Source organism: Daucus carota, chromosome 3 (assembly GCF_001625215.2).
Source record: "Daucus carota subsp. sativus chromosome 3, DH1 v3.0, whole genome shotgun sequence".
Taxonomy (NCBI): Eukaryota; Viridiplantae; Streptophyta; class Magnoliopsida; order Apiales; family Apiaceae; genus Daucus; species Daucus carota.
In genome coordinates, this window is record NC_030383.2 from 40223955 (window position 1) to 40251481 (window position 27527).

The 27527-nt window shown below is 31.7% G+C and overlaps 2 protein-coding genes and 1 long non-coding RNA gene across 6 annotated transcripts; 2 read left to right on the plus strand and 1 right to left on the minus strand.

The window, feature by feature from the left end:
• Nucleotides 1-11121: 11121 nt before the first annotated feature.
• On the plus strand, nt 11122-12939 carry LOC108211176 (UNC93-like protein 1). Its single transcript, XM_017382702.2, has 2 exons — nt 11122-12409; nt 12515-12939. Exons 1-2 carry the CDS (start codon nt 11244-11246, stop codon nt 12777-12779), a joined length of 1431 nt encoding a protein of 476 aa, XP_017238191.1. The 5' UTR covers nt 11122-11243; the 3' UTR covers nt 12780-12939.
• On the minus strand, nt 12937-13934 carry LOC108213900 (uncharacterized). The gene is made up of 2 exons (XM_017385684.2): nt 13696-13934; nt 12937-13604 (listed from the first exon to the last, which is right to left on the minus strand). The coding sequence occupies exons 1-2, from the start codon at nt 13801-13803 to the stop codon at nt 13353-13355; spliced, it is 360 nt and encodes a 119-aa protein (XP_017241173.1). The 5' UTR covers nt 13804-13934; the 3' UTR covers nt 12937-13352.
• Nucleotides 13935-20483: 6549 nt separating this feature from the next.
• LOC108210673 (uncharacterized) lies at nt 20484-25574 on the plus strand. Of its 4 annotated transcripts, none has more exons than XR_001804889.2 (4): nt 20484-20675; nt 22507-24064; nt 24374-24508; nt 24920-25574. It is a non-coding gene; the product is annotated as an uncharacterized LOC108210673 (long non-coding RNA). The 4 variants fall into 4 exon arrangements; XR_001804888.2 differs by lacking the exon at nt 24374-24508 and adding an exon at nt 22223-22316 and having other exon boundaries at nt 20485-20675; XR_001804890.2 differs by lacking the exon at nt 24374-24508 and having other exon boundaries at nt 20493-20675; nt 22507-22580; nt 23593-24064.
• Nucleotides 25575-27527: the final 1953 nt, after the last annotated feature.

A 27527-nucleotide genomic window follows, 5' to 3' on the forward strand; every position in this document is an offset into this window, starting at 1 on the left:
TGTTTATTGTCAATTCAGTATAGATTATAATAGTAAAAGTGATCATTATTTATTGAAATAGGAAAACTTACAGCAGATTACTTTTCTGGATCAAAAAGCTCCAAAAACCAAAATCAATATTGCCAAGGTGTTTAGTTATATCAACCACTCTGTCTATATATGGTGATCTTGCATGAGGGCCGATCTTCTTAAGTCTTGTGCTTTTCTCTCTTGCCTGAGGTTGTGGAACGGTGCAGTCACCAGCATTTTGATTTGGTTCATCATCTATTCCAAGTGAGAAACTTGGAATTAGTCGACTGTCTTTGTCTTGATTATCAACTGGACTTTTTCTCCTTGAAAATGTTAGATAGAACTTCTCAGCAATCTCCAATTGTTCAAGACTGTTAGGGCTCAAATCACGATCAAAATCGTTAACAAGCTCTGGTTCCTTATCTCCCAGTTCTTTTGATTGATTAGACATTTGGACTGTTGGGGGTTGTGTTGATTGATCTGATGGTGCATTAGTTGTTGAGGTTTGTGGATCAACTGGAGGATTCTGATCTTGTTCATTTGCATTACTTGGTGGATGAACGTCTGGATCAACTGCAGGATTGACATGTTGTTCGTGTGCAGTTGTTGTTGTTGGTGGAGGTTTTTTTGCAGGGAAGTTTTCACAAATAACTTCTTCAATTATCTTTAGTGAATAACAATCTGGAAATTTTTCCCTTGTCTTCCTCAGGTCATCCTCTAGTTGGAACTTGGCATCCAAGATATCTTGAGCTCTTGTTGTCAACTTTTGCGCAATATCCTGAAAAATGTTTTATAAGTATACTTTAAACAGTAGATCTTTTTTGTTACTTAATTTGTATAACAACAAATTTGTGTTTTATGTAATTTTTGTACAGAAGTATATGGATTTTTTCCATATATCATCAGTGATCAAAACTAGTTTTTTAGTGATTTAACATTTATAGTTAGTGATTTAACATTCATAGTTAGTGATCAAACTAGTATAATCTAGTGATTTTAGTATAAAGATATTGAAAAATACCTCTTCTGATGATTCAATCTCTGTGTCCTCTTGACTATCTCTGTTGATTGTATTTTCATTTATGTTGCCATCATTTTCTTGAGGATCATCGGGTGAAAAGGCTTTTTGTGGTTCTTTGTTCCTAATGTGTTCAGCTTCGATATCATCCACTGTTTGCCAAACATTCAAATCATCCCAAATGTCATTTTGTTTGCTAGCGTTTGTACCAGAATTGCTAGGGTTCTACAGAGAAGTGAAAAATAGTTAATATCTGAGAATTATATTATAAAAATTAACAGAGATTAGTGTTTATACCTTTGGTTGATTTTCAAATGGATCTTCTTCATGTAAATATTCTCTAAGTGGTGCCAAAACTTGGCCAACTCCAAAAGTTCCACCACCTAATAGCTCCAGTGCTTGTCTTTCCCTCAATGTATCTACATCCCAACCTTTGTAAGACGGGAACTGCCTTTCAACAATTTTGATACCTTTGTTTCTTACACGGTCAGCATAAAGCAACTGCATAAAAAGTGAAATATGCATAAAAACTGCATAAAAAGTGAAATATGTATATGTAAAGCAAATGCATAAAAAGTGAAATATGCATAAAAACAACGCGATCCACGAAAGAATTTTTAAAAAGTGTGTTGAATTTAGAGACTTACTGTGAGGAAAACGAGGGATCCACGAAAGAATGTGGTTGTTGTCCTATTCCAGTTCTCTGTTGCAAGCACAAGATAATCTAGCAAAAACTCTGGCCAATTGTACTTCCTTAGATTATCAAGATCATCATCAAACCTCAGTAGTTGTCTTTCAATATAAGAACTAGTTGTTGTTCCAAGTAGAGCATTTGACATGAGAAGTAGAAAATTCATCTTAAAATTGTCCGTAACTGGTTGTCCTCTCATGACTTGCACAAGTTTTTGGGCTGTGATTTGATCTTTATCATCTTTGAACTGTGCAAGCCATGAATTTATTCTTTCTCTATATTCGTCCTCTGTGCCAAGTCTTATTGATATATCTCCATGCGGCAATCCCAGCACATCAAATACATCATCTTCTGTGATCTCGATTTCTTTATCTTTAAGTTTCATAGAAACTGAATTATGATCAAAAATTTGAAGGACGTTGTAACTGAGTTTGGCTGGAAGCATCTCCAACTGAAACTCCAATAGCAGAGAAAAACCAGCTTTTTGGACCCATTTTCTTTGTTCTGGAGTGAGAAATAGATGACCTCACTAAACAGTCTAGGTGAAACTCTTAGTTTCACTCCGTCTTTCTGTTTATTAATGTGTTTAGCACCTTCAATTACCTAAAGATATGAAAAAACGAAAATTAGTTCAAAGCAATGATATACTTTAATTATGGTACAAGGTTAGTGTGAATGAATGACTATATATGAATAAAGTAGTGAAAATAATACCACAGATTCCTTGTTGTTGTATCTCATTGTTGGTAAATGTTCTTCTTCTTTTTTGGTAAGTTTGTATCAGGATTAAATGCCTTCCTTTTAAATTTAGTGGCTTTTGTCTTCTCATTAGCTTCTAGAACTTCATCTTCTTGTTCACCAACTTGGTCATCTTCTTGTAGTTCTGGTTCTTCTTGATTTTGTTCTTCTGTTTGTTTGTCTGATTGTTTCATCCTCTTTAGGTTGTTCTTCATTTTCATGTTCATTGTTTGGCTCCTCTTGATCGTTATGATCCTGTTCAAAACAATCAGTGTACTAAGTGAAAGTAGTACTTAATACAAAAAGAGAAAAAATTAGTTTACTAATTGAAAATAGTACTTAATACAAAAAGAGAATGAATATCTAAATACATATATAATAATTGTCTACAGGTCTTCGTGCTGGTTTTTTCACTCGAGTCATATTATTTTCTTCCTCTGAATCAACTAAATCTATTGGATCTGTGGATGTTGTTTTTGGGAGACTATTTTGACGAATTCTCGAGCTTCTTCGCACTTCAAATATAGGACCTGCATATGTCAAACACTTGCAAAAAAATTTGTTACATCAAAGTACACATTTTATATATGTGAACACTACTAAAACCTTTATTTTTTAGTGGTAGCTCTACATGATTTAAATGATTTAGGTAGTTGAATTTAGGGATTCAACTATTATCTACTAGTGAAAACTGTGTAATTTGCTACAGAATTTAACTTACTAGTGAGACACTTTAGGGTACACTTGCCTATGTTCAGAGTTTGCTATTTTTTATAATCAATAACACTTAGACAGTTAACTATTATATCCTAATTTGTTCTAAATATCACAAAACTAAAATGAATAACACTTGTCTATAAGATGCTTAGTAATTTGGAGATTTATTTGGAATGGAAATCTGCAATAACTATATCAGCTAAATAAACTATATCAGTCTATCATCACTTATCAGACAAGTGATGATAGACTGATAATATTATGCAGACAACCACACAGAGTATAACAAAATCGCAACTACACGTGTCACATGATGTCTAACATCTTATGTTCAGAGTTTTTATTTTTTATAATCAATACTTAGACAGTTAATATTATATCCTAATTTGTTATAAATATCACAAAACTAAAATGAATAACACTAAAGCACAAAAACAGAGAACAGTTCATAAATTAACTCACTCATGTGTTTAACACCAAATCACAAGGTTAACTCGTATCACCAAATCACTATCTAAATTATCACCAAATCACTAAATTAAACAACCCAAAATCATCACTAATTCATCGCTAAATCACTAAACTATCATCAAATCCTCACTCATCTGTTTAACAAAGTTAACTCATATCACCAAATTACTAACTAAACTATCATCAAATCACTAAAATCACTAAATACTGACTTGGACATCAATAAATCATATCATATAAAAACAGAACATACATCATATCATAACATTAGACAGTAAATAAGTAGAAGCACAATAAATTATAATAAAAAAACATAAAACTCTAGATTAACATACCTCCTCTAGTTCTAGCCATAATTAGTAGCTTTTTGAGATTGAAAACAGATAAATTAATGCTGTTATAGAAGAATAATAAAGGTGAAGAGTTAGATTCTAGTAAAATCGGTATAGAAGATCTCAAATTATATAAAATACGAACATGCACTAAATAATACATGTTTTATAACTAAAATATAACTAAAAAATGTTAGAAACATTACCTTATTGATGAATTTGAAGTGAGAAATCGATCGTGAACAGTGGAGCACTAAAAAACCCTTGCCGTGCATCGAACTTGTTCGAGAACCTTTGAGAACGACGAAATACGCATCAGTATAGTAAAAGACGAGTTAAAACGCCATGAAAATACTGTAATCTCACCTTGAGATCGATGAAGAAGAAGAGGGTTTTTGTGATTATGGCCAACTGTATTGTATGTATATGCGTAAGTATCAGTTTTTTTTTCTTATATTACTTTATTTGTGATTCTCTTAAACATTTTTGAATTACTAATTTATTGTTTATGTGAGATGAATTTTTTTATAATTTATGATTTTTAAAGTATTTTTGATTCTTTAATCTCATAGGTGATCGTGAATACTTCGGTTTTATTAATGTGTCTTAATGAAGAATATATTATTAAGTTCTACTAAATAAAATAAATGAAAAGGTATTTAGAGGAATACTGTAATGAATCTTTTAGAGAATAAATTTCTTAAACTATTACATATGTTGAGTTAGTAGGATAGAAATCAAAGTCATGAATTTAAAATAATACGTTTTTTTTTTTGAAATTTTGGTGTTTAGATTAATCATGTTGTACTTAAATTTTCTTGTTCTATAAGAACACCTAAAGGAGCATTATTTTTATTACTTAAAGTTCTGATAAGTGTTTACAATTAAGGTTCTATTAAATATATTATTTTGTTTAAAGTTTAGTATATTATTTTGTCTACAATATTTTACCTAATTTCATTGTAATATTTTTTTTGAATTTTAGACCGTGACTATTAAATTTTAGTATAAACACTTTATTCAAGTGAAAAATCTATAAAAATTCATTCGAACTGTTTTTTTAGCTCTACAAAGTGACTATTAAATTTTAGTATAAACATTTTAATCGAGTACTTGTTTAGAAAATTTAGTATATATAATTTTTTCTGCAATATAATTATTAATTTTTGATTTTTACAGAGTAACTATTAAATTTCAGTATAAACACTTTATTCAAATGAGTGTTCTCTAAATTTTAATTTAATTTTCTATTTATAATATTCTACCGAAATATATTATAAATATTTTGAGTTCTTTAAGTGATCTACATATATCAGCATTATATTATTTAGTAGATTAAAGAATCTTGATGTAATTTTTTTTCTTCAATAAATTGGAGGTGGAGGTGGAGATATAAAAACGCCATATCATATGAGTTATGAAATATTTTTATATTTGACACATAATATATACCGACATCAATGCATTAACAAAAATATAAAATTTGTTATCAATTCATTACCAAAAATATAAAGATTCTTGTGTGACACATCTTAAAATCAAAAAGTATTGCCATTAATGTAAAGAATTTTTTAAATATAGATAGATATATGTGCGTTGCAATTTTCATTACTCATAATTAATTTAGACTATAAATAACTATGTATTATAAACTACATTACTCGGATTCTTTAAAATGTTCAATAATTTTTGAAATAATATGTTCTTTTAATTTAAATTTCGTGAAGTTCTTCAAAGTGTTCCTTGAAATCTTATTGTAATCTTTATGTTGTTCTAAGCTATTTGTAAACTGTGACAATGTTCTTGTAGACGAGGTTATCTGGGGTATAGCCAAAAGAGACTTCCACAAACTGTCATGTTTTTAAAGGTGTTTAGTTAAGAATTCATAACTTAACATTCAATATATGTGGAACACAATCAAGAATCCAAGAGCAAACTATAACGGCGTTAAAAAATTTATGGAAAACCAGTTCTCTTGTGAAGGTCAACAGAAAAGAATAACGACACAAGAAGACGGCCATACTTGATAAATATAACTGGTCCATGCCTAGCTACAAACCCCATAGACCAATGTTGCAGATTCTTTTGGTTTGGCTACCAAACTGGAAAAGCATGTAAGATAAATATAATGATTGATCCATCCGAAAACGACACGGTTAATCCTAAACATGGTTAACACCAAAGGTGGAGTGATAGTAGATCATCACGGTATTCGACCCAGGAGCGATGATGATGGAATCTTAGTATTTCGATCTTCTCGTATTTGGACTGATCAGTATTTGTTCTTCATCTCTATGCAATAAAATTACTTGGTTAGTTGTACAATACATAGATATAGATTTTGAATCATAGCCATTAGAAGAACAACAGAATTGTTATAAAACCCTAAAGATGACACTAGAATTTAAAATCATTTGACTTTACATGCACAACAAAAGACAAACCTTTGATGAGACTTGTCAACCTCCATTGTTGTTCTGAGAAAAAATCTGTAAAGCTTGCTTCTCGACTAGAAAGGAAAGTATTATATAAGAATAAATATAAAACCTTTGTTGATATATTGGCTCTCAAGAACATGATTTACCAAAAATAAGGTGATCATTGATTGATGAAAGATGGACGTAGTAAACATCAGTTTCCTTATATTTGTTTATACCAAGGTTGTAAAAATCGGAACTCGGTCCAACTCGGTTTGGTTCCGGAAAAATGAGTACTCGGAACTCGGGTGAGTACTCGGAATGAGTAATCGGATAACTAATCGGGTATTTTTTTTAATTATTTTTTTTCTCTCATATATAGTTATATACTGATTAATAATAAAACAATCTAATAATATTAATATTCTAATAAAACACTTGAAATAATGAAGTTCAAATAAAAATTAATTATTTGATAGTTTTTGACATAATAATCATTCACAAGTTTTAATCATAAAACACATATACTTTCTAATTAATGTCAATACTTTACCAAAAAAAAATCAAAACATACATAAATTTACGTTTAGTCTCTTTTGAAATAATTTTCAAATAAAACAATAAAAAATTGATAAGTCAAACTCAGATATGACCTCGAGTACTCGGAGTCAAACCGAAGTTTGACCGATTTTTTAATAAATCGGTTTTGAACCCGATTACTCGGAACTCGGATCGGACGAGGGTTAAAAACGAGTACTCGGAATGAGTACTCGGCCGACTCAGCGATTTTTAGAACACTGGTTTATACGCTTCGTATATACAAGATTTGTACGGGGGAATAAATAATCTTTTGACTACTGTGCCCCTAAGAGTAATAATTAGTGATTTGAATAATCAATGGTCTATATTCAGTCTCTTGGGTCTCTTGATGAAGAAGGTCTCCCTAGAACTCAACCCTATATATATATATATATATATATATATATATATATATATATATATATATATATATATATATATATATATATATATATATATATATATATATATATATATATATATATGTATATTGCACAATTAATTTTACATAGAATCATGTTATTTTTAACCCAAATTTATTGTTAAACATGACGGTTACTATTATTATTCAAAATAAAAAGTTAATCAGCTTAAAATTTGAAAGTAATTCAAATTTTAGAATTTGAAAGTAATTTAAATTTTAGATGAGATTTTATATTTGATTCTAAAGTGTTCTGTATTGTTTTTTTTAAGAGTGTTCTTTTTTGAGTAAAGACACACACACACACACACAAATATATATATATATATATATAGGCCAACATTCCAGAGAGGGACTCCTTATATGGAGTTACATAGTGCGCCACTATAAATCATCAATTTTATTATAAATTCTGTTATAGAATACATATAAAACGTGATTCTAATATAGAATACTATAAAATATATTTATTTTAAATAATTTAACACTTAAAATTTGATGAAAAAAATATATTTTCGAAACTGATTCTACAACAGAATAATTTTGGATGATTATTATTCTGTTATAGAATCATGCTGAGATATTGCATAATTTTAGATGATCTTTGTAATAAAAAAGTTGTATAACTTTGTTTTCGGTTTAATAATCAAAATTTGCAATTATATTTCATAAAAAATATAATAGAATATATATTATGTATATATTTATAATGGTGTATTACGTAACTCCATATAAGAGGGTATGCTATGGAGTGTTACCCTATATATATATATATATAATTTTATTTTTTATGAATGTAATTATGATATAAATCTATACTATATTATAATAAGCCAACATGGTATAATTTGTCGTCGTACAAATTTTTGGTTTGGTCATGTTGGTTTGATAATTCACTTTATAACTAAAAGTCTACTACGCGTAGAGTTGTCATAGTTTTACATCTCTAAACAGTTTGATATACTACAAGATAAAAACTTCACCATTATTCTTTTAAATATAATTTATAATTAGTTAAAAAATAAAAAAATATAATTTAATAAAATTTCAATTCATTAATACTAAAACACTAATAAAATGATGTTAAAATTTAAAATTATATAGTCGCTCCTGCTTTGCACGGGTTTAAGGCTAGTATCTATACTATATTATAATAAGCCAACATGGGTATAATTTGTAGTCCAAGATTTTAGCTATATTTTTTGGTTTGGTACTCTCCTTTTGGTACTATATGTCTACAAATGTGGAGTCTATCTATTAGTCTTTTAAATAGTTTCAAATACTAAAAACACTCATAACAATATATTATCTTATAATATTTCATTAAAAAAATTATAATGATGTTATAAATAAAATTATAAATATACAATTTTGAATATCTTTTTTTAACAAGAACCTTTATATAACTTTTTTTAAATTTAACGTGTTCTATTTCAATATAAACACGAAGTCACGAACCATTATATAACCCTTTCTAACTTTAATCTCGAAAGTTTCTGTTGTAAAAAAACTAAGATTACAAATTATGTTGAAATTCGATTGATTAGATTACTGAATATTTCAAAGGTATTACACGATCGTCTGAAAAGATTTGAATTTTCTGATTTTTTTTATTTTTAAATCTACGTGTACTAAATTCGGATTAAATGTACTAAAATCCTGATATATATTAGGGTATTTTCAAGTAATCGGAAAAAAATATAGTCAGTTGAATAATATAATTTAATTAAATTCAATCCATTAATATTAAAATACTAATAAAATTATGTTAAATTTTAAATTATAAATAATAAGTTACTAATTATATACCCGCCCGTGCTTCGCACGGGTTAAAGGCTAGTTCAAATAAAAGACGATGATTACAATACTACACTGCAAGGAGACAAGACGAGTGTATGGAATATGAAAAGAAATAAAGTACTCCCTTAGTCAATTATATACATTGGGAAAGGGGACGCATCACGTATTTTAGTTCTCTTATAAAATATAATTTTATAATTTATTTTTATGTTTTCTTTTTGAACAAAAATTTAATCTTTAGATTTTTATTCAGGAAAAAAATAAAAAATAAATTATAAAAAAATACTTTAGAAGAGTATTAAAAAAAGAGTATAGAAGTGAGTGGGACGAAGGAGTATATATCAACGGTATGTCTAATGTGTGTATTAAATTATGCATTAAGCTCATTTTGATTGAGAGTAGTTTTTGTATATGAAGGGGGTCTATCATCATTAAAAATTAGAAGACGATCATATTAAGTTAAACTTAAAATTTAGTGTACCGTGCACGTGATAATGGACATATACCACAAAACGGGATGTATCAAAGTTTTAATCTGTTAAAAATTAAAATGCCGATGAAGAAATGTGAGAAAGTGAGGCATGAGCTAACCAAAGATTATATGATAAAGAATTGGTAGTAAAGTGATGTATACGCTTAGATTTATACTCCCTCCGTCCCCCTCAATTGTTTACATTGGAGGGGGACACGGAGACCAAGACAATGTATGGAAAATTAGTAAAGTTAGATGAAAAGTGGGTAAAGTGGTGGGACCTATCAATATTTAATAATAGATTTGAGATAGTGGAGGAAAGTAGTGGGTGTAATAGTAGTTTTTATTGTTAAATATGAGATAGTGGGGGAAGATGGTGGATGTAATGATGAGAAAAACTTATTATTTATAGTAACGTAAAGAAATGAGAGGGACATCCCAAAATAGTAACTGTAAAGAAATGAGAGGGACAGAGGGAGTAATGTTTTAGCCTCTCAAGAGTCAAGTCCACTAGAGTCCACACATGCAAAGAGAAGTACAAAATGAACAAGTGGTTTCAGATCAACATTAGACATATGGACTTTCAAAATATTTTACCAAGCAGGCCACATGTTGTGGTCGTTATCAAAGAATCCAACCACACTGGTAGTCCGGTTACCGGTAGGCACTAAAAAGATAAGAAGATCTTATAAAATTTACAATATCATGACCGAGTCACTGTGAAAACACTGAGACTCTTGCTGGCCCTGGCCGGCTGATTCTCGCGGCATAATACATTCAAAGGGAACCCAAACCAATTAAACAAAGAATGTCCTAGTTAATTACTTACTCTGTTTATTTATTTTTTTGCTGATCAATTATCTACTCTATTTAGGACAACTCATGTTTACTCTATGCACTGCAGGCCAAATGATTATTTACTATGTTGGTAGGACTCTTCATTCTGATTGAGTACCTGTGTGGGAGTCGGATACTCGAACATAAATACTTGTTTTAGGTAAAAAATAATATATATATCAAAAAGTTACACTTGAATATTGACGGATGTCCCAAATGAATCTTATGTTATCTACTTATCTTTCAACACTTCCCTCACTCGAAATGAGAATATTGGGGATGACCGAGTGTCGAACTGGAGACTTTGTCAAACCTGAACTTTGATACCATCTAGAGAACATTCCATCTAAAACTCGTCCCAAATGGATCTTATGCTATCTTTTAACAAGACCGACGCCAGACACTTGTTGTCATTTTCTCTTCTAATGGTTACATCAGTAAAACTGAAAGCTATGATAAAAGTTAACACAAAAGTATATTCACTGAAAATGATTAATCCTTACATAACAGCCAAAAAGATGTGCACGGAATCTTATACTACTGTCAAGATTAGAAAGTGGAAAAGTCTTGCAAGTGTTTGTCTCATATGTTTATTTTCCCACAGCATTATCCACATGTCAGAAATTTAAAGGCCTGACAATCTCTATACATACCACTTCACATTCATTCATCTCCATCCCATCTGTGTCATCATTTAACAGTATTATTGTGCTTGCTCTCTGTTGTTGCAAATCTGATATCATGGGTCATACAGTTGATCAAGAAACTAAGAACCCTGAAAAAATAGATGTGAATTCTTCGTATTTTCGATATAATTCTCCTTTAGTTCAGGTGGGGTTGATTGGTCTAGTATGTTTTTGTTGTCCTGGAATGTTCAATGCCTTATCTGGCATGGGAGGCGGCGGTCAGGTTGATCCGACCGCAGCCAACAATGCCAACACGGCCCTTTATACCACTTTTGCTGTTTTTGGGATCTTGGGTGGTGGGATTTACAATATCTTAGGCCCAAGGCTCACCCTTTTTGCTGGTTGCTCTACTTACATTCTTTATGCAGGTTCTTTCTTGTATTACAATCATCAAAAGCACCAGGCTTTTGCTATTGTTGCAGGAGCTCTTCTCGGGATCGGAGCAGGCTTGCTATGGGCTGGTCAGGGGGCTATTATGACCTCATATCCTCCCCCTGATAGAAAGGGAACTTATATCTCTATGTTTTGGAGTATTTTTAATATGGGGGGTGTTATAGGGGGGTTGATTCCATTTATTTTGAATTATAATCGGAGTGAAGCTAGTTCGGTTAATGATGGAACTTATATAGGGTTCATGGTTTTTATGACCATTGGAACTGTTCTTGCTCTAGCAATCTTGCATCCTAGTAAGGTTATTCGGGACGATGGTTCGGTTTGTACTAATATGAGGTACTCTGATGTGAGGACTGAGCTCTGGGCAATCTTGAAGTTGTTCTCGGACTGGAAAATGTTGTTGATGTTTCCGGCTGCCTGGGCTAGTAACTTTTTTTATAGTTACCAGTTTAATAATGTCAATGGGATTTTGTTTAATTTGAGGACTAGAGGATTGAATAATGTGTTTTACTGGGGAGCTCAGATGTTAGGTTCTGTTATGGTTGGTTATATTATGGATTTTAGTTTTAAGAGTAGAAGAATGAGGGGTTTGGCTGGTATTACAGTTGTGGGAATTCTTGGGACAGCTATTTGGGGTGGAGGGCTTGCGCATCAGCTTGGCTATTCCCGCGGTGATAAGCCTGAGAAACTAGATTTTAAGGATTCTGGTTCTGCTTTTGCAGGGCCATTCGTGCTGTATTTTAGCTATGGACTATTAGACGCAATGTTTCAGAGCATGGTTTATTGGGTTATTGGAGCTTTGGCTGATGATTCTGCTATACTCAGCAGGTAACATATATATCTTAGTAAAGTAACATAACTAGTACATCAAACTTCAATAAATTTCATTGCTTGATTATACTTCCACTCGATCTAAATTTGTAAAATTTGCAGATATACTGGATTTTACAAGGGAGTGCAGAGTGCAGGAGCAGCCGTTGCTTGGCAAGTGGATACACGTAACGTATCATTCCTTTCTCAATTGGCTGTGAACTGGTCACTATGCACTATCAGTTATCCATTGTTGGCGATTTTAGTAATTCTAGCAGTGAAAGATGAGAGCAAAGTGGAAGAGGGAACTCGCAATGAGGCTGCACATTCAGACAGTATCACAGATTCGAAGGACAATACATATGGTGGGCTTAGCATGTCAACTTAATTTGGCATATTAATTTTGTTTCCATGCTTTCAAGTGTCGTTACCTGTTCTGCAAAGTGTTTATATTTTAAAACTTGTAATTTCAATTTAGTTGTAAATGTAGTGTTCCACACGTATCCAAAGCATCAATATACGCGATTCAAACCTTTATTCAGTGTGAAGTTTGTCTTATGTTTTCACTGCCTAGTTCAGCTCTTCTCCATAAGTTTTTCTTATGCTTAATGTTGATGACAATGGTGAATTCAGATGTCTTAAAAGTCCTAATTCCGGAAGATTTTCTTTAATTCTTTCGACTTAACCAGTATGCACCTGTTTGATAAAGATGTTGGTTGTTTTCAAATATTCTTGCGCTGTATCCTCTAGGCATCCCTTTGTTACCTTGTAGACTGGTTATGAGAATTGGGTATGGTCGAGTTGATGAAATTTGGGATCGTGGAATTCCCCCCCACCAATGCAAGAATTTATTCAACATGAGCTGGGCATTTTATTCTTCTTATTGCAGGAAATTGTTACATGAGCCTCAACTTATTACAGAGTAATTTCGTCTAGTTCATGTAGTTGAATCAAAAAATGCTCAGACTACAGGGGTAGGGACGGCCTCAGATTTGTCTTCGGATTTCGGTGCAACTTCCTCAGTCTTGGCAGGTTCCTCAACTTTCTTCACAGCGGCTTCCTCCTTTGGCTCAGCAGGCTTATCCTCTGTGGTTACCTCTGGAGTCGTTTCTGGCTCAGCAGTTTTCACCTCCTCGACCTTGGGAGCCTCGTCAGCTGGTGCAGAAACATCTATCAGAGGCTCTTCTTTTTTCTCCTCACCTGCATTGCTCTCCTGCAATGTACAATGTGAAAATGAAATCAATTGATCATAAAATACAATGCACCTATATGAAGCAAAAGAAAATGGTTTACTTGGTAATTACCTGGGGAACAGTCTCAGCCACGGGCTCTGGGACAGTCTTAGCAGGATCCTCAACGGGGACCTTAGCTTCGAGAGCCAAATCCTTGGGCCTGCTCGCACAACCTCCCATGATTCGTAAAGGGTGCGAGCTCGAGACTGTTCGACTAGAAAGAGTTGAATTAATGTAGAATGAGGAAGCTTTAACCCAAATCCTTAAAAAGAATGGCTGTAACCAGGAAGAGAATTCAAAATGTGTTTATATAGAGGTTGTTAACGTACAACATTGTTTCTTGCCTAATATTAAGGAGGCAACAGAGATAATATTTCGGTTGTCATGTGTGGACGACCACCATTTTTTTTCCTCTTTTGGTTGGTGCCTTTCATCTTTGCCATAGAATTTGGGGTTGCAGGAAACTCTATGGCGCCGTTTGGCTGAGCTTAAAAGAAGTGACTTATTACTTAAAATAAAGAAGTGGATTAAAAGTGATAAGTTGGTTTGGACTTATAAGCTAGCAGAAGTGTTTGGATACCGTGATTTATAAGCTACCAAAAGTTTTTTAAGTGTTTGGATAACTTAACTTATAAGTTGGTATTAGTTTGGTAATTCTGTAATATAAATAATTTGTTTCTTTTAAAAAATCAATTATAATTACAAAAGATCTTTTATTGTTAATATATGAAATATTTTACAAGTACCAAAATTTAAACGTTGCATTAAAATTAAAAAATTAATAACCGCATTAAAATTAAAAAAATTTGGACTAAATTTAATACACTAAATTTTAGATCAAGAGCAATATTATCAGCTAAAGAACATAAATAATTTATTACCGCCAAGTAAGACAGATCCAAACTCTGCATCTCCTTACACTTAGCAGCAATCAAACCAACTCCTAAATTCCCAACACCTAAACACCACGTAGAAAGAAGCAGAAGTCGGGGGTGAAAAATAAACTAGGTTTCAAAGCTTATTTTGCTGGGCTTATTTCCGCTTAATCCACCATCTTCTTTTGTTGCCAAACGGTCCGTGTAAAAGCTGAAGTGAGCTTCTGAGGCTTTTAAGCCCAGAAGTCACGCAGCCAAACGCGCACTATGTTTGTCGTCTAAAACTTTGTCAGAGCATTCTTAGCCAAAAAATAAATAAATAAAATTTGTCAGAGCATTTCCAATTGGGTTTATTATAATGATGAGCTAAATTGGACTTGATTGGACTTGTAAGACGTTATATAAAATTTGCTCAACGTGTAAGACATTTTACTTGGATGGTATTGGCTATATTGATTGGTTATAATTTAAAAATAGTATGTTAGTAATATTTTAGATTGTTATAAATAGAACATATCACTTTAATATGGTAATAAGTGATGTATAATCTTCCTACAAATTTTTAATAGTGGATCGACAAGGGTGGCTATAATTATAGACAAGGAGGTGTATATGGTTGGAGTGTGCTTTTTCGAATAAATTGACTATATTTTTATTTTTGATATACCAACTAATTTTATATTTTTTTTAGCGTATGAACCCGCAGCCGCTACCCTTCGGGTGCGCACTGGGTAAACCCACGAGCTCACGGAATAGCCTGCAAACTAAATTTTTAGCTAAGAGCTCTTCATGATCGAAGATGCTCTTATCGTAACACTATAAATTATATCATAGGTAAATTACAAATAACAAGTTTTGTAATAATTTTAATATTTACTCTAAATTCATAAGGATTTTATACCAAGTCTTACTCCAACTTTTACTCAAATTTTAATATATATATATATATATATATATATATATATATATATATATATATATATATATATATATATATATGGGTCAGGTTCCAGACAGAACCGCTTAAACTTAGAACCTTAGAACCACATTAATAGTCATTAAATGAAAGTAATTTTAATGTGTGAAATTAAACATATGAACATGTTTTAATATGGTACATATTTAAATATACATGCCTTCAATTAATGCACATTCTTAATTTATATTTGATCATTTTACAATAAAAATACATTTAATATTTAATTCATCTATCTCAGTAAAATACGAAGAGTTCGAATGTGTATGTTTTGATATCTTATTATTATTTATATGTACTGCAGCAGAATTTCGTATTTTGTAATATTATATGAGCTATATATATACTGCATCAGAATGTCATATTGTGTAATATTATATGAGCTAGATATGTACTGCAGCAGAATCTCGTGTTTTGTAATATATTTTAGTTGGATATGCACTGCAACATAATCTCGTTTTTTGTAATATTACATGTACTGCAACAGAATCTCGTATTTTGTAATATATTTTAGTTAGATATGTACTGCCACATAATCTCGTTTTTTGTAATATTACTTGTATTGCAACAGAATCTCGTGTTTTGTAATATATTTTAGTTAGATATGTACTGTAACATAATCTCGTTTTTTGTAATATTACATGTACTGCAACAGAATCCCATGTTTTGTACTATTATATTATTAAAATTGATTGAGAATCACAAGTTGTAGGTTTGATTTGCATTTATAACAAAGTGCATATATATTAACTGATTATTATAATGAGTGGGCAATAGTTAATGATTATTATGATTTGTAATAATGATTTACATATAAGATAAGGTATATTAAATAGCATTAAGTTGTAATTTATATTTATGTAGCTAGGCAGATCATGACCATTGAATTCATATTCATCTAATGGATGTGTGTGGTCCTAAGTTCTAATTTTAATATTGGTTCTAATTTGAATCTCACCCTATATATATATATATATATATATATATATATATATATATATATATATATATATATATATATATATATATATATATATATATATATATATATATATATATATATATCCTTGTATAGGTTTTAATATATCCGCGAGTACAGCTCTTGTTAAGTTTTAGAGAGAGATTTAGCAACAAAATTTCTTACAAATTTAACCCACATTATTTAAAGATTTTCATTATTAAATATCAGTGTTCTAAAAGTCGGTGATTAATCGAGATTAATCGATGTTCGGACAGACTCCGTGTCGATTAAGCGTTTTTAAAATTTAGTAATTAATACAAAAAATTATTATTGTAGACAATGGAGCCGTTTGAGATTGAGATAGCAGACTTGGAGAGTTGGAGTGGAGTGAGTGCAAGTTAGCAGTGGCGCAACCAGGATTAAGAGTTAGGGGCTGAAATACTTCGTCATCCATACTTGCATACATAGCTTTCTCAATATATATCATCACGCTACCATTCAGTCATGCATTTCCCATCCGATTACGTTGATAATTCTTGATTGTTTTCAGAAAAATCTCTCTTACCGATAGCAATGACAACGGGAAAATTCAGAGCTAACTCAACCAGAAGATAAACTAAGTGATAAGCAGTGTGTCTGTGTTTCTTAACAATCATGACAGAAAGATATCCTATACTTTGAAGTCCAGATTAATCTTTATCCGCTTGTCTAACTGATTTGACAACAACTCCAAATCTAGTAAAGAGAACTTTAGATAAAATTGTGCAAGAGAGAACAATTTTGAGTTATTGAAACTTGAAAATTAATTCCTAGAATCCAAAGAACCAATACAAAGTAGTAGCTCTATGTTTCCTTATGTAAAACGATTATCCATCTCTTGATAAATAAGATCAATAACCTCTTAAATAAAAAGGTTAGTAAACAAGTTTTATAGCAGTAAACATCTTCTAAAAATGTCTCCCATTCTTCCTCTCTTAATAGCTGCAATTTAATTTTCATACTTCGAACCATTGTGATAATATTCAGAGTTCTTTGTTGTAAAGCTTATGACAATTAATTAGTAATTGCCAAGATAGAGAGCGTATGACGTATGTAAGGAATATTGTTGGAGATATTGTGTAATTTTACCTCTTAAATACTTAAAAGTTGATTGTTTATATTATTTTTAGAGAAAAGTTAAGGAGTTTGTTGGAGTTGCTTGAGTGTATCTGTTTGAATGTATTTTTTAATTAGACTCTCTTTAGACTAAGTGCCTTCTCTTTTCCTTTTTTACAATAAGTCCCTCTCTATGACATTTATAATTCTGCGTGGGCTAAAAAAAATTATATTGCATCACTAATTCAGCGGGGGCTGAAAAAAAAATATACTATTTTTTCGAGATTAAGGGGAGCTCTAGCATCCCCTAGCCCCCCTCTAGTTCTCCCACTGCAAGTTAGTGAGTTGTATATTTACAAGGGTCGGGGGATAGAGCCATTAGGGAGAAGGGGAACATTGGAGCTATGTCTTGTCAGGGAGGGAGAGATATTGGAGCTTGGAGGGACCTGAGCTGAGCAGCTTGCAGCCTTGCAGGAGGTGGCTGAAAGTGTAGAAGCGGGCAGTAGTAGGTAGCTATTAGTTCAACCAGGTCGTGCCAGTTCGGGTCTTGTTGGTTCAGCTAGGCGGGCTAGTCCTTGCCGGTTCGCAGTGCCAGGTTCTTCAAACCGTAAACGGCTCGACTTATTTAGCGTGTAGTGCCGGTCCGAAACCGGCTTATCACGAGTCAGCATAAAAGCAAGTTTAGCAGTAGTTAGAGCAAGTCCAATAGGTTACCTATCTCATTACTTATTAATAATATAAAATAATGAATCCTAGTGAGTCTTAGTGATTTGGGTAATCTACTTTTAGTGTCAACTCCAATAGGAATCCCTATATTTGTTCTCCTAAGATTATTTTAATAATAAATTTGAGAGAGAGAGAAGGAAAAAGGGAGGGAAAGGACAAAGAAAGAAGGAAAGAGATGATTACTTTATTCATAAATATTAAATAGGTAATGGCTAGGGGTTACTTATAAATAGGTAATGGCGAGGAGATTTGAAGTTGTGCTAGTGATTTAAGTAATCACTAGGAGAGTGTTGCAGTGCTTTATTTTAGTATATTACCTAAATGTGAGTTTAGGAGCAAGTTTAGTTAACCTATCGGACTTACTCTTAGTCCGGTTTGTGACTTATAAGATGTTCACTGGGTAGAGCCATCTCTTGTATTATAGTAACAATGCATGCCACATCCACATGTGTTATAGTGTCCGAATGGTCAAATAGGAGCCTTTTAAGTTAGCTTAAAAGGAGTGACTTCTTACTTAAATTGAAGAAGTGGAGTAGAAGTGAGAAGTAAATAAAATGATAAAGTGTTTGGTAAAGAAGTTGAAACTCTGGGTGAAAAACCAGCATTATCAGCTTGTTAAAAGTGATTTGACTTATTTACACACGGGTCATGGAAAATAGAAGTTAGAAGTAGCTCCGACTTCTGCTAATGAAACAGCCAATATATATACATGGCTTTTGCACAAACTTAACTCATAAGATTCCATCTCATTTCTGGCTACTCAGACCATTCAATTTCACGGATATGGATAAGCTCAACCAAGTTTCATTTTATGGGCATCCTAATACTACTGGGGTCTTAGGCCAATCATAAAAGTGAGGCCTATTTTTTTAAAAAATCTAATATTAATTAATAATATAAATACAAAATTTTGCAATATTTAAATATTACAGACATATATAAAAGCACGCTCAACACATTATTATATATAATATTTTATACTATTAATTTTACTGATTATGTGTCTTAGTATATAAAATTAATATTTTTATTAATAATTTGAAATCAGAAGCAAACACAATTAAATACTATATATATATATATTAAAACTAAATTGATTATATAATATTTATATATTTATATAATTTATTTAGGATCCCATTTCAAAATAAGAATTTGTATTTAATTATTATATTTTAGTATTTAAAATTTACTTCTATGGTTTTGATGTTAATTGTTAAATAAATATCAAGTTTTTTTGAAATTAATAAATAAGATGTATAAATTAAAAAAAATAAATTTTGGAGATAAAATATTTAGATAATTTCTAATAATGAAAATAATTATATTATTAAAATCAAATTTGAAAAAGTAAATAAACCGAAGTTATAGCTGAAAATATAATCTTTATTATTTTTTAACAACTAAAATTTATGTTCTTGAAAACCAGGTTAAAAGTAGAATTTATGTTCGCCATTTATAATCAATATAACGAGGTTACATCATGTAAAACAATAATTTACATATTTTTAAGTTTTAGATTCAAGTCAAGTATTTATTAAGTTAGTACAAAAAACAAAATATGATTAATACTACTAATATTAGTATTTTAATTATTTTTTGATAAGAATTGATCACACAGTTTTTTTTCCTACATATTAAATTTAATCTTTCTTTCAATATTATGAAATTATTTTTTTCTTACATATACATATTATATAATAATATAAATTATGGGGCCTCTTGCAGACCGGGACCTTAAGCGATCGCCTAAATGGCCTTCAAATAACGCCGGCCCTGCCTAATAGTAAACACGCCGCGCCCCCGTCCTCCAATGTATACTATTGACTGGGACGGAGGGAGTAACATATATTAGCAGCAGCCAAATAGCCAAGAAAAAAGAAATTTCTTCGATTTAGTGCTAGACAAACAGACCCAGGTTTGTAAAATTTAGAAAAAAGCATGTTACAGTCGCACAAACATGTGTGTTTTTATTTTTTAATTTTTATTGCAGGTTGTGATATTTCTTACTTACTTTTATATATATACATACACACACATATATATTTGATTTAGTTACATATTAATTTGATTGTTGAATAATTTTAAAAATTATATAATACCACAATTTATTAATATATATATATATAGAGTCCCACTCTATGGAGACCCTTCTTACATGGAGAATGGTGGAGAACTCAGATCCAACCATTAATTACAACAATATAATCTAACGGCCGGGGATTTTATTACGAATAGAAAAAAAATATACACACACGGTACACACAGGAAAATGGAAACTATTCTTAAGAGAGAGAGCCCATACAATCTGCGGAGACGAGAGAGAGAGTATACAGAGAATCACAACGGAGATTAGAGAGAAAGCCTGAAGAAACAAAGCGGAGATCAGTAATCGAGCATTTGAGCATCGAAATCATAGGTTATTCTCCAGTGACTTTATTTGATTTAGTTGTGTTTTATATCTGATTCCACATCCATGTGTCCTTGTATTTGATTATACTCACAAAATAACAATAACTATTAAATTTATGTGTACTGATTAGCGATTTACGATTCTGTAACAGAACCAAATGATGTGAAGTAGTGGCTTTGAGTGGAAGCACATGTTTGTTGTTTATTTATGTGTAAAATTGTGGTTTTAGAGTAGAATAATTTTTTATTGTTTATTTGATGACTAATTCTGTATATGAAATCAAGGTTCTATAATAGAAACAAATCATGTGAAGTCCTGATTGGGAGTAGAAGCATGTATTAATTGTTAACTTTTGTGTAAAATTGTGGTTCTAGAATAGAATCACATTTGTATTGTTTATTTCATGATTGTTTTTGAATTAAAAATAATGTTTTGTAATAGAACCAAATAATATGGGATAGTGGCTGTATAGTAGAATCTTATATATACGTTTGATTTGGCAATCAATCTCTGTTACTAATTCCTTGGATTCTGGTTCTGTGATAGAATATTTAGTGTGTCATGTAAACTATTAATTTGTTTAGTTTTGATTCTTTATTAGAATATTTATAGTATTTTCAAGTTCAGATTTGATTCTATAGTCGAATCATATATGTGTTAGTAATATAATGTCTAATTTCTTTTATTAATCTAGGGTTTTTTAATAGAACGAAATATAAAATTTGTGATGCTAGAGTAGTGATATCATAAATACTTGCTTCACTGACAGAATCAATTTGAATATGCTTCACTTTTGTAAAAAACCATCAATTATGATTGCATATATCTTTGCATGTTCATTCCTTGATTCTGCTTCTAAATGCTGCACAACTATGCTGATATATATACTAGTCCTTGGTCTGTGAATGCACAGCTGTAGTTCTTCCACAATATCACCTTATAATTTTTCTATGATCAGAGACCTGAAAAGAATGAATTATGTCGTATTCACGAGGGATTTAGATGAGTCCATTCAACTTCCTGGCACAATTGTGTGCTGTGGACAAGAACAATGTGAGCTACACTAGAAACTTTTTTTAGAATTATCGGAAATATTTTTGAAAGCCAACTACAAAGAACATAATACAAGTTCTTCCAAGATGTAAAAGCTTGGATCGTTAGGCTCTGATACCACTTGAGATGCACAGAGATGTAATTGAACCCTAATCAAGGATCTCCAAGCAATTACACACAGAAAAGCAATTGAAAACAAAGAGAAAACACCCACTTTTTACTAGAATAGTACGGATAACTGAATACAGGACCTGGGATATTCGAGAGTCCCAGTATTCTCTCCCACTACTAACAACTCACAATTTGCATAAAAGAAAAGTAAACATGCTTTTTCCCTTTTCTATCTACTCCCTCTCGAGCCAAATACCCAACTTGCCCTTTCTTTCACTTCTCTTCTAATTTCTTTTCTTTCTTCTTGTAAATACTTTTACCGCCTTTGACCTTTGACCAGCATGCATCACACATGCAGTCATAGTTTACAAGTCTTTTCTTGCTTACAGATTTGGTTTGCCATCCGAGCGATTGTGGATTAGTGTTTTTGAAGAAGATGATGAAGCTTTTACAATATGGCATGATGAAGCTTTGACTATACTTGTGTGTTATTCCCAACTATTGGACTTTATGCTTGCGCATTAATACGTACAAAATCCATCAATACATCTTTTACGACAGAGAACTTAGCAGTTCTTCCAAGATGATACACTTAATTCACCTGCATATCAGTGTGCTTTAAAAGTTGGTAGCTTATAGCAATTCTAATTAAAGTTTTACATGCAAATTGCAGGTGAAAAGTTTATTGACCATAAATCTTGCAAACGAGACACCAATAAAGAATATCACTATTCGTCGTATTCCAAGGTATTTCTTGATAAGTATTTCATATTCAGTTTAAAACTACCAAATATGGCGTTACACTTTAAGGGTTTACACAACTTTGCAAGTCAGACGGGACAGACCAGAATTCAATATTGAACCTACAATGTTGTTAATATGCTCAACTTGGTAATCATTTCATGATTTTATATTATTTTACCTATATGACTATACAACTCTTACATTATAAACTATATTCTTAAAAGCACACAAGTTTCTGAGCAAGCTCTGCTTCCTAAACATCAATATATGATGTTCCACCTCTGGAAATTTTTCTGGACATCCTATTACATATAGGTCTATATCCTTAAACTTGCCTAGCAGAAATTTTATGATAAAATAAGTAAAAAAAAATTCCAACAGAGTTTTTAAAAGCAACACATACTGATCTAAAGATATAGCATTAGATTTATGTTGGCCCAAGCAGGCAGCAGCTAAAGTTTTTATCACCAAGCACTCGTTTTTGATTATAGATTATATAAAATATAACAATAATTATACTGAGTTTCCGATTCAAATTATGGGTCGTCTTTTGTTAATTATGGGATAGTTTGATAATTTTACTTTATTATTTTAATAAACATATGCAAAGGTATGACAACCAGTGGCAGAATTTCGTAATTTATAAGTTTAGGTTTACTGAGCTTTGATTCTGTTATAAAAACTCAGATATATTAAATGATTAATCATTAATTCGTAAGTTAAGTAGTGATTCTATAATTTATTAACCGATAGAAACAATTTGAATATGCTTCACTTTTGTAAAAAACCATCAGTATTGTAGAAGTGGTTCTACAGTAGTGATATCATAAATGCTTGCTTCAAGGTCTCGGTGGAGGGATATAGAGGAATATATCACCATGTTATCTTGTAGAGAGAGGTTGCAAACCTTACTAATTCAAATGTTAGTTTGTGCTGTAGAAGAAAAATTTGTTATTTACTCAAAGCCCACCCCCACCTCTCAATTCTGTTTTTGTTAATTGTTCTTTTCTTTCAGTTTCAGTGAGAACCGACTGCATAAAAGAGTACTGGTAAATGTTATGAGTTTTTATATGAAATGAGTATATAATTTTTTTCCCATTTCACTTTCATGTTCTTGTTCAGTCATCTTGTCATCTTATTTAATTATGTTACCCAAATTATGATTAGTAGATCATGATCCACCCCCACTACCGCCTTAATTCCAGCAAACTCCAGTATAATGCTTTGATGCATCACTATGGCCATCACGGGGAGTTGTTCATAACATAAGAATCCTAGGCCGTACGAGCAAGCATGACTGTGTGACCTGTTTATACATCCAAAGGCACTCCAAAGATCCCTGACCAAATTTTAAAGAACTTCAATCTCTCAACATTATTCAGAATTGATGCTGCAGAAAGGGAAATTTCAAACTGATCCCCAAACTTTAGGAAGTTTTCTCATCTTTTTGCACTTGAGCTTGGTCAACTTTCTCATCTTCATAAACGGTGAGTCTTCATAAAATCTTTAACTCATTGTATTAATATTTTGTGCATTATCTTTCATCTAGTTTTGTTTGTACTAGCAAAATGTGACAGTCTCCTGATTAGCATCTTGAAGAAGAGGCTGGGACAAAGTTTTCACTGTTAAATCATTATCAAGTTTATATATATGTTGGTCCCTTTGATTCACAGAAAAAAAGGCAGAAAAGTTTATAAATGTTGGTTCATTATTGGTTTCTATGAATTCAATGTATGTTTTCCTGAATAAAGTTGTAATCGTTTTGCTGGATGACAATGCATCAAATCAAAATCTAGAAACAGAGCACGTACATTGAACAAGTGACCTAAGCATGGAAGCAGAAGATATTTTCTGAAGCTTTGGCTACTTTAGGTTTTTCTGGCAATATATTGTTTTCAGTTGGAACTTCTCCTATACTTGCTCCTTTTAAGGTAAAATGTTTATATATTTATAAACATATATTTATAACAAGGGTGATCAAATAAATATATATTTATAGCTACATATATTTTTTAATTACATAGTTATGTTGTTTTAAAAATTCTCAAATTATTTTAATAAATACTAGAGACAACTATGAAAGTACTCGAAGTGGTTTCGTTGTAAAAAAACAAACGGTTAATTTTTGACAAATGATTAAGTAAAGAGATATGAATAGTGATGTGGGTAAAATGATATGTGTTTGGTTTATAGTGGCTTAAATGAGTCACCGTTGAGATGTGTGGGTCAAGTGAGATATTTTGACGCAACGAGTATTCAGTTTGATATAAAACCCTATATATAGCCCAATGCTTTAGTTTAATGTGTTAGATAGGCATCTGAATATCTTATATGTTATCCAGGTATAGATCAGCAACAAGTGCATATTACTACGGAGCAGTGGGAGCAATGATAGTATATGACATGACAAAGCGGCAGTCATTTGATCACATACCTGGATGGCTTGACAAACTCAGGGCGCATGCTGAAAAGAATATTGTAATTATGCTCATTGGCAACAAGTCTGACTTGGGAATTCTTAGAGCAGTACCAACTGAAGATGCCCAGGAGCTCGCAGAGAAGGAAAAACTATGAATGGAGACATCAGCACGTGTGAGCAACTAACGTCGAGACTGCCTTTCTGGCTATTCTAACAGAAATATATCATAGGCAAAAGACCCTCACTGCTAGTGATGTAGATTATGCAAAGTCTACAAGTCTCAAGGGAACCAGTATAGTCATTCCTGGCAAGGAGCGGAACACTAGTGAAGTAGTGGTGACTGTTGCACATAAATCTTTATCTTTTGCCTTTAAGGTTTTGTTTTTCACTTAGGAATACAAGTATGTTAGGTTAGGATATTACTGTTCAAACGAAAATTTTAAAATTTTCAGCCAAAAAGATTTTCTGCAATGTAGCCAAGCCAGGCTCAAAGAAAGCTTTTTTGTTTGTACAGATCGTTAGTATATTGTGTATGGTTTCTTTTTATAAATAGTAGATCTTTGTAATATTGCAATAAATTCTAAAACTGATGATGACATCTATGAAAATCCTGACAGAGGAATGAAATACTGATGTTTAATTGATTCTATAATAGAACAATGTTTTATATTTCTTTCTGGTGAGCTAAATTTGAGTTATATTTTCTGTGTCCAAAATGTTGGTTGGAAATATTGTGCACAGTTAATGAGATGAAGCCTAGTACGAGTATAATCATCAGGAATGCAAAGATTGACATGCGAGGCTTGTGGTTGATAAATGGAGGCGCTTAGAGGTCACAGAACCTGTTAAGATTGAGTCATGAAGGACAAGGACAAGTATTGCACCACAGGCCCTAGAAATGTACCTGATAGCTTCATTAGGATTTTATGAGCCTTCTAGAATTGGACAGGTAGTAGGGTCTCCATCTAGTTCTTAGTTCAGACTCACAAAATTGACATTGGCATTGTTATTGTTCATCTCATTTGATAGTTTACTTGCATTCCTATAAACTTTCAAGCTAGCATCCTCTGCAGCAGCATAGTAACTATCAGCAGCATGTCCTTTCATCCAAAATTTTGTATAATGTGGGACAATCCCTGTTGCATTGATGGCAAACTTAACAAAAGATTCTACTGTAGAATCAAGTCCACAATATAGAACAATGCAAAAATTAAAATTTTATTCAATGTCTTGATTCTGCAAAAGAACCAAAATTCAAGGAATAATTTCAAACTTCATATTTACAAAACATATTCAGTATATTCATGAAACATGATTCTCTTGTAGAATCAAATTAACATCATCAGTATTTGGATCCTGATAGTGTTTCACGGCTGTCAGTAATTCACTTTTAGCATCATAAGTAATTGAATTTAAACACATTAACTTTATTCATCAAACATGATTCTTTTGTAGAATCAAAATAACATCATCAGTATTTCGATCCTGACAGTATTTCATATCTGTCAGAATTTTACATTTAGAAACATCAATAAAAATTCCATATTATGATTCTGTCAGGATTTTACATATTTGTCAGTATTTCGATCCTGACACCCTCAATCCTAAACCCTAACCGTCGGCCAATTTAATATACAGTACGAATTAATCATTCTGCAAGCCAAACCTAAACCCTAAATGTTAACGATTGTAACTTTATTTATTCCGCTTACGTCTCGGCTTCAAGGCCTTCGGCCCTTCAGCCTCGCCTTAATTAGGGTTTAGGCTCGAGGGAGTAGGGCTACCGGCCCTACACCCTCAATCCTAAACCCTAACCGTCGGCCAATTTAATATACAGTACAAATTAATCATTCTGCAAGCCAAACCTAAACCCTAAATGTTAACGATTGTAAGTTTATTTATTCCGCCTATGTCTCGGCTTCAGGGCCTTCGGCCCTTCAGCCTCGCCTTAATTAGGATTTAGGAACCCTAACCGTCGACCAAATTAATATACAATGCGAATTAATTATTCTAAACCCAAACCATAAACCCCAAAAATATCAACGATTGTAATCTTATTTTATTAGACTGGTTCCTTGCCTTTAGGACTCATTTTATTTTATATCATTAATATTTTATGGAAATGTGTTTTGTGTATGAGGAACATCATCAATACCTCGAATTAAAATCCAATTCAACAAATTTACAAAAGCAAATACTATTATGGCTCTACACCAGAATCAATTCTTTAATTTAATATAACGGTTCTACACTAGAATCAATTAAAAAAAATAATCCCTTAAATTAACTATTAAGTCATAAAGGAGCGACACAAAAGTATTTTTGTCAGCGATATCCCGTATTTTTCTAAAACACAAAAGACAACCCACAAATCAATGAAACATCGTTCCATATTTTTCTGAAACCCAAAAGGCAATCCCGAAAATTAATAAAACATCATCTCGTATTTTATAAACCCAAAAGATAACCCGAAATTGAACTGTTAATCCAGAAAAAAATGACATAAAAGTTTTCTCTTAATCGTCAAAACA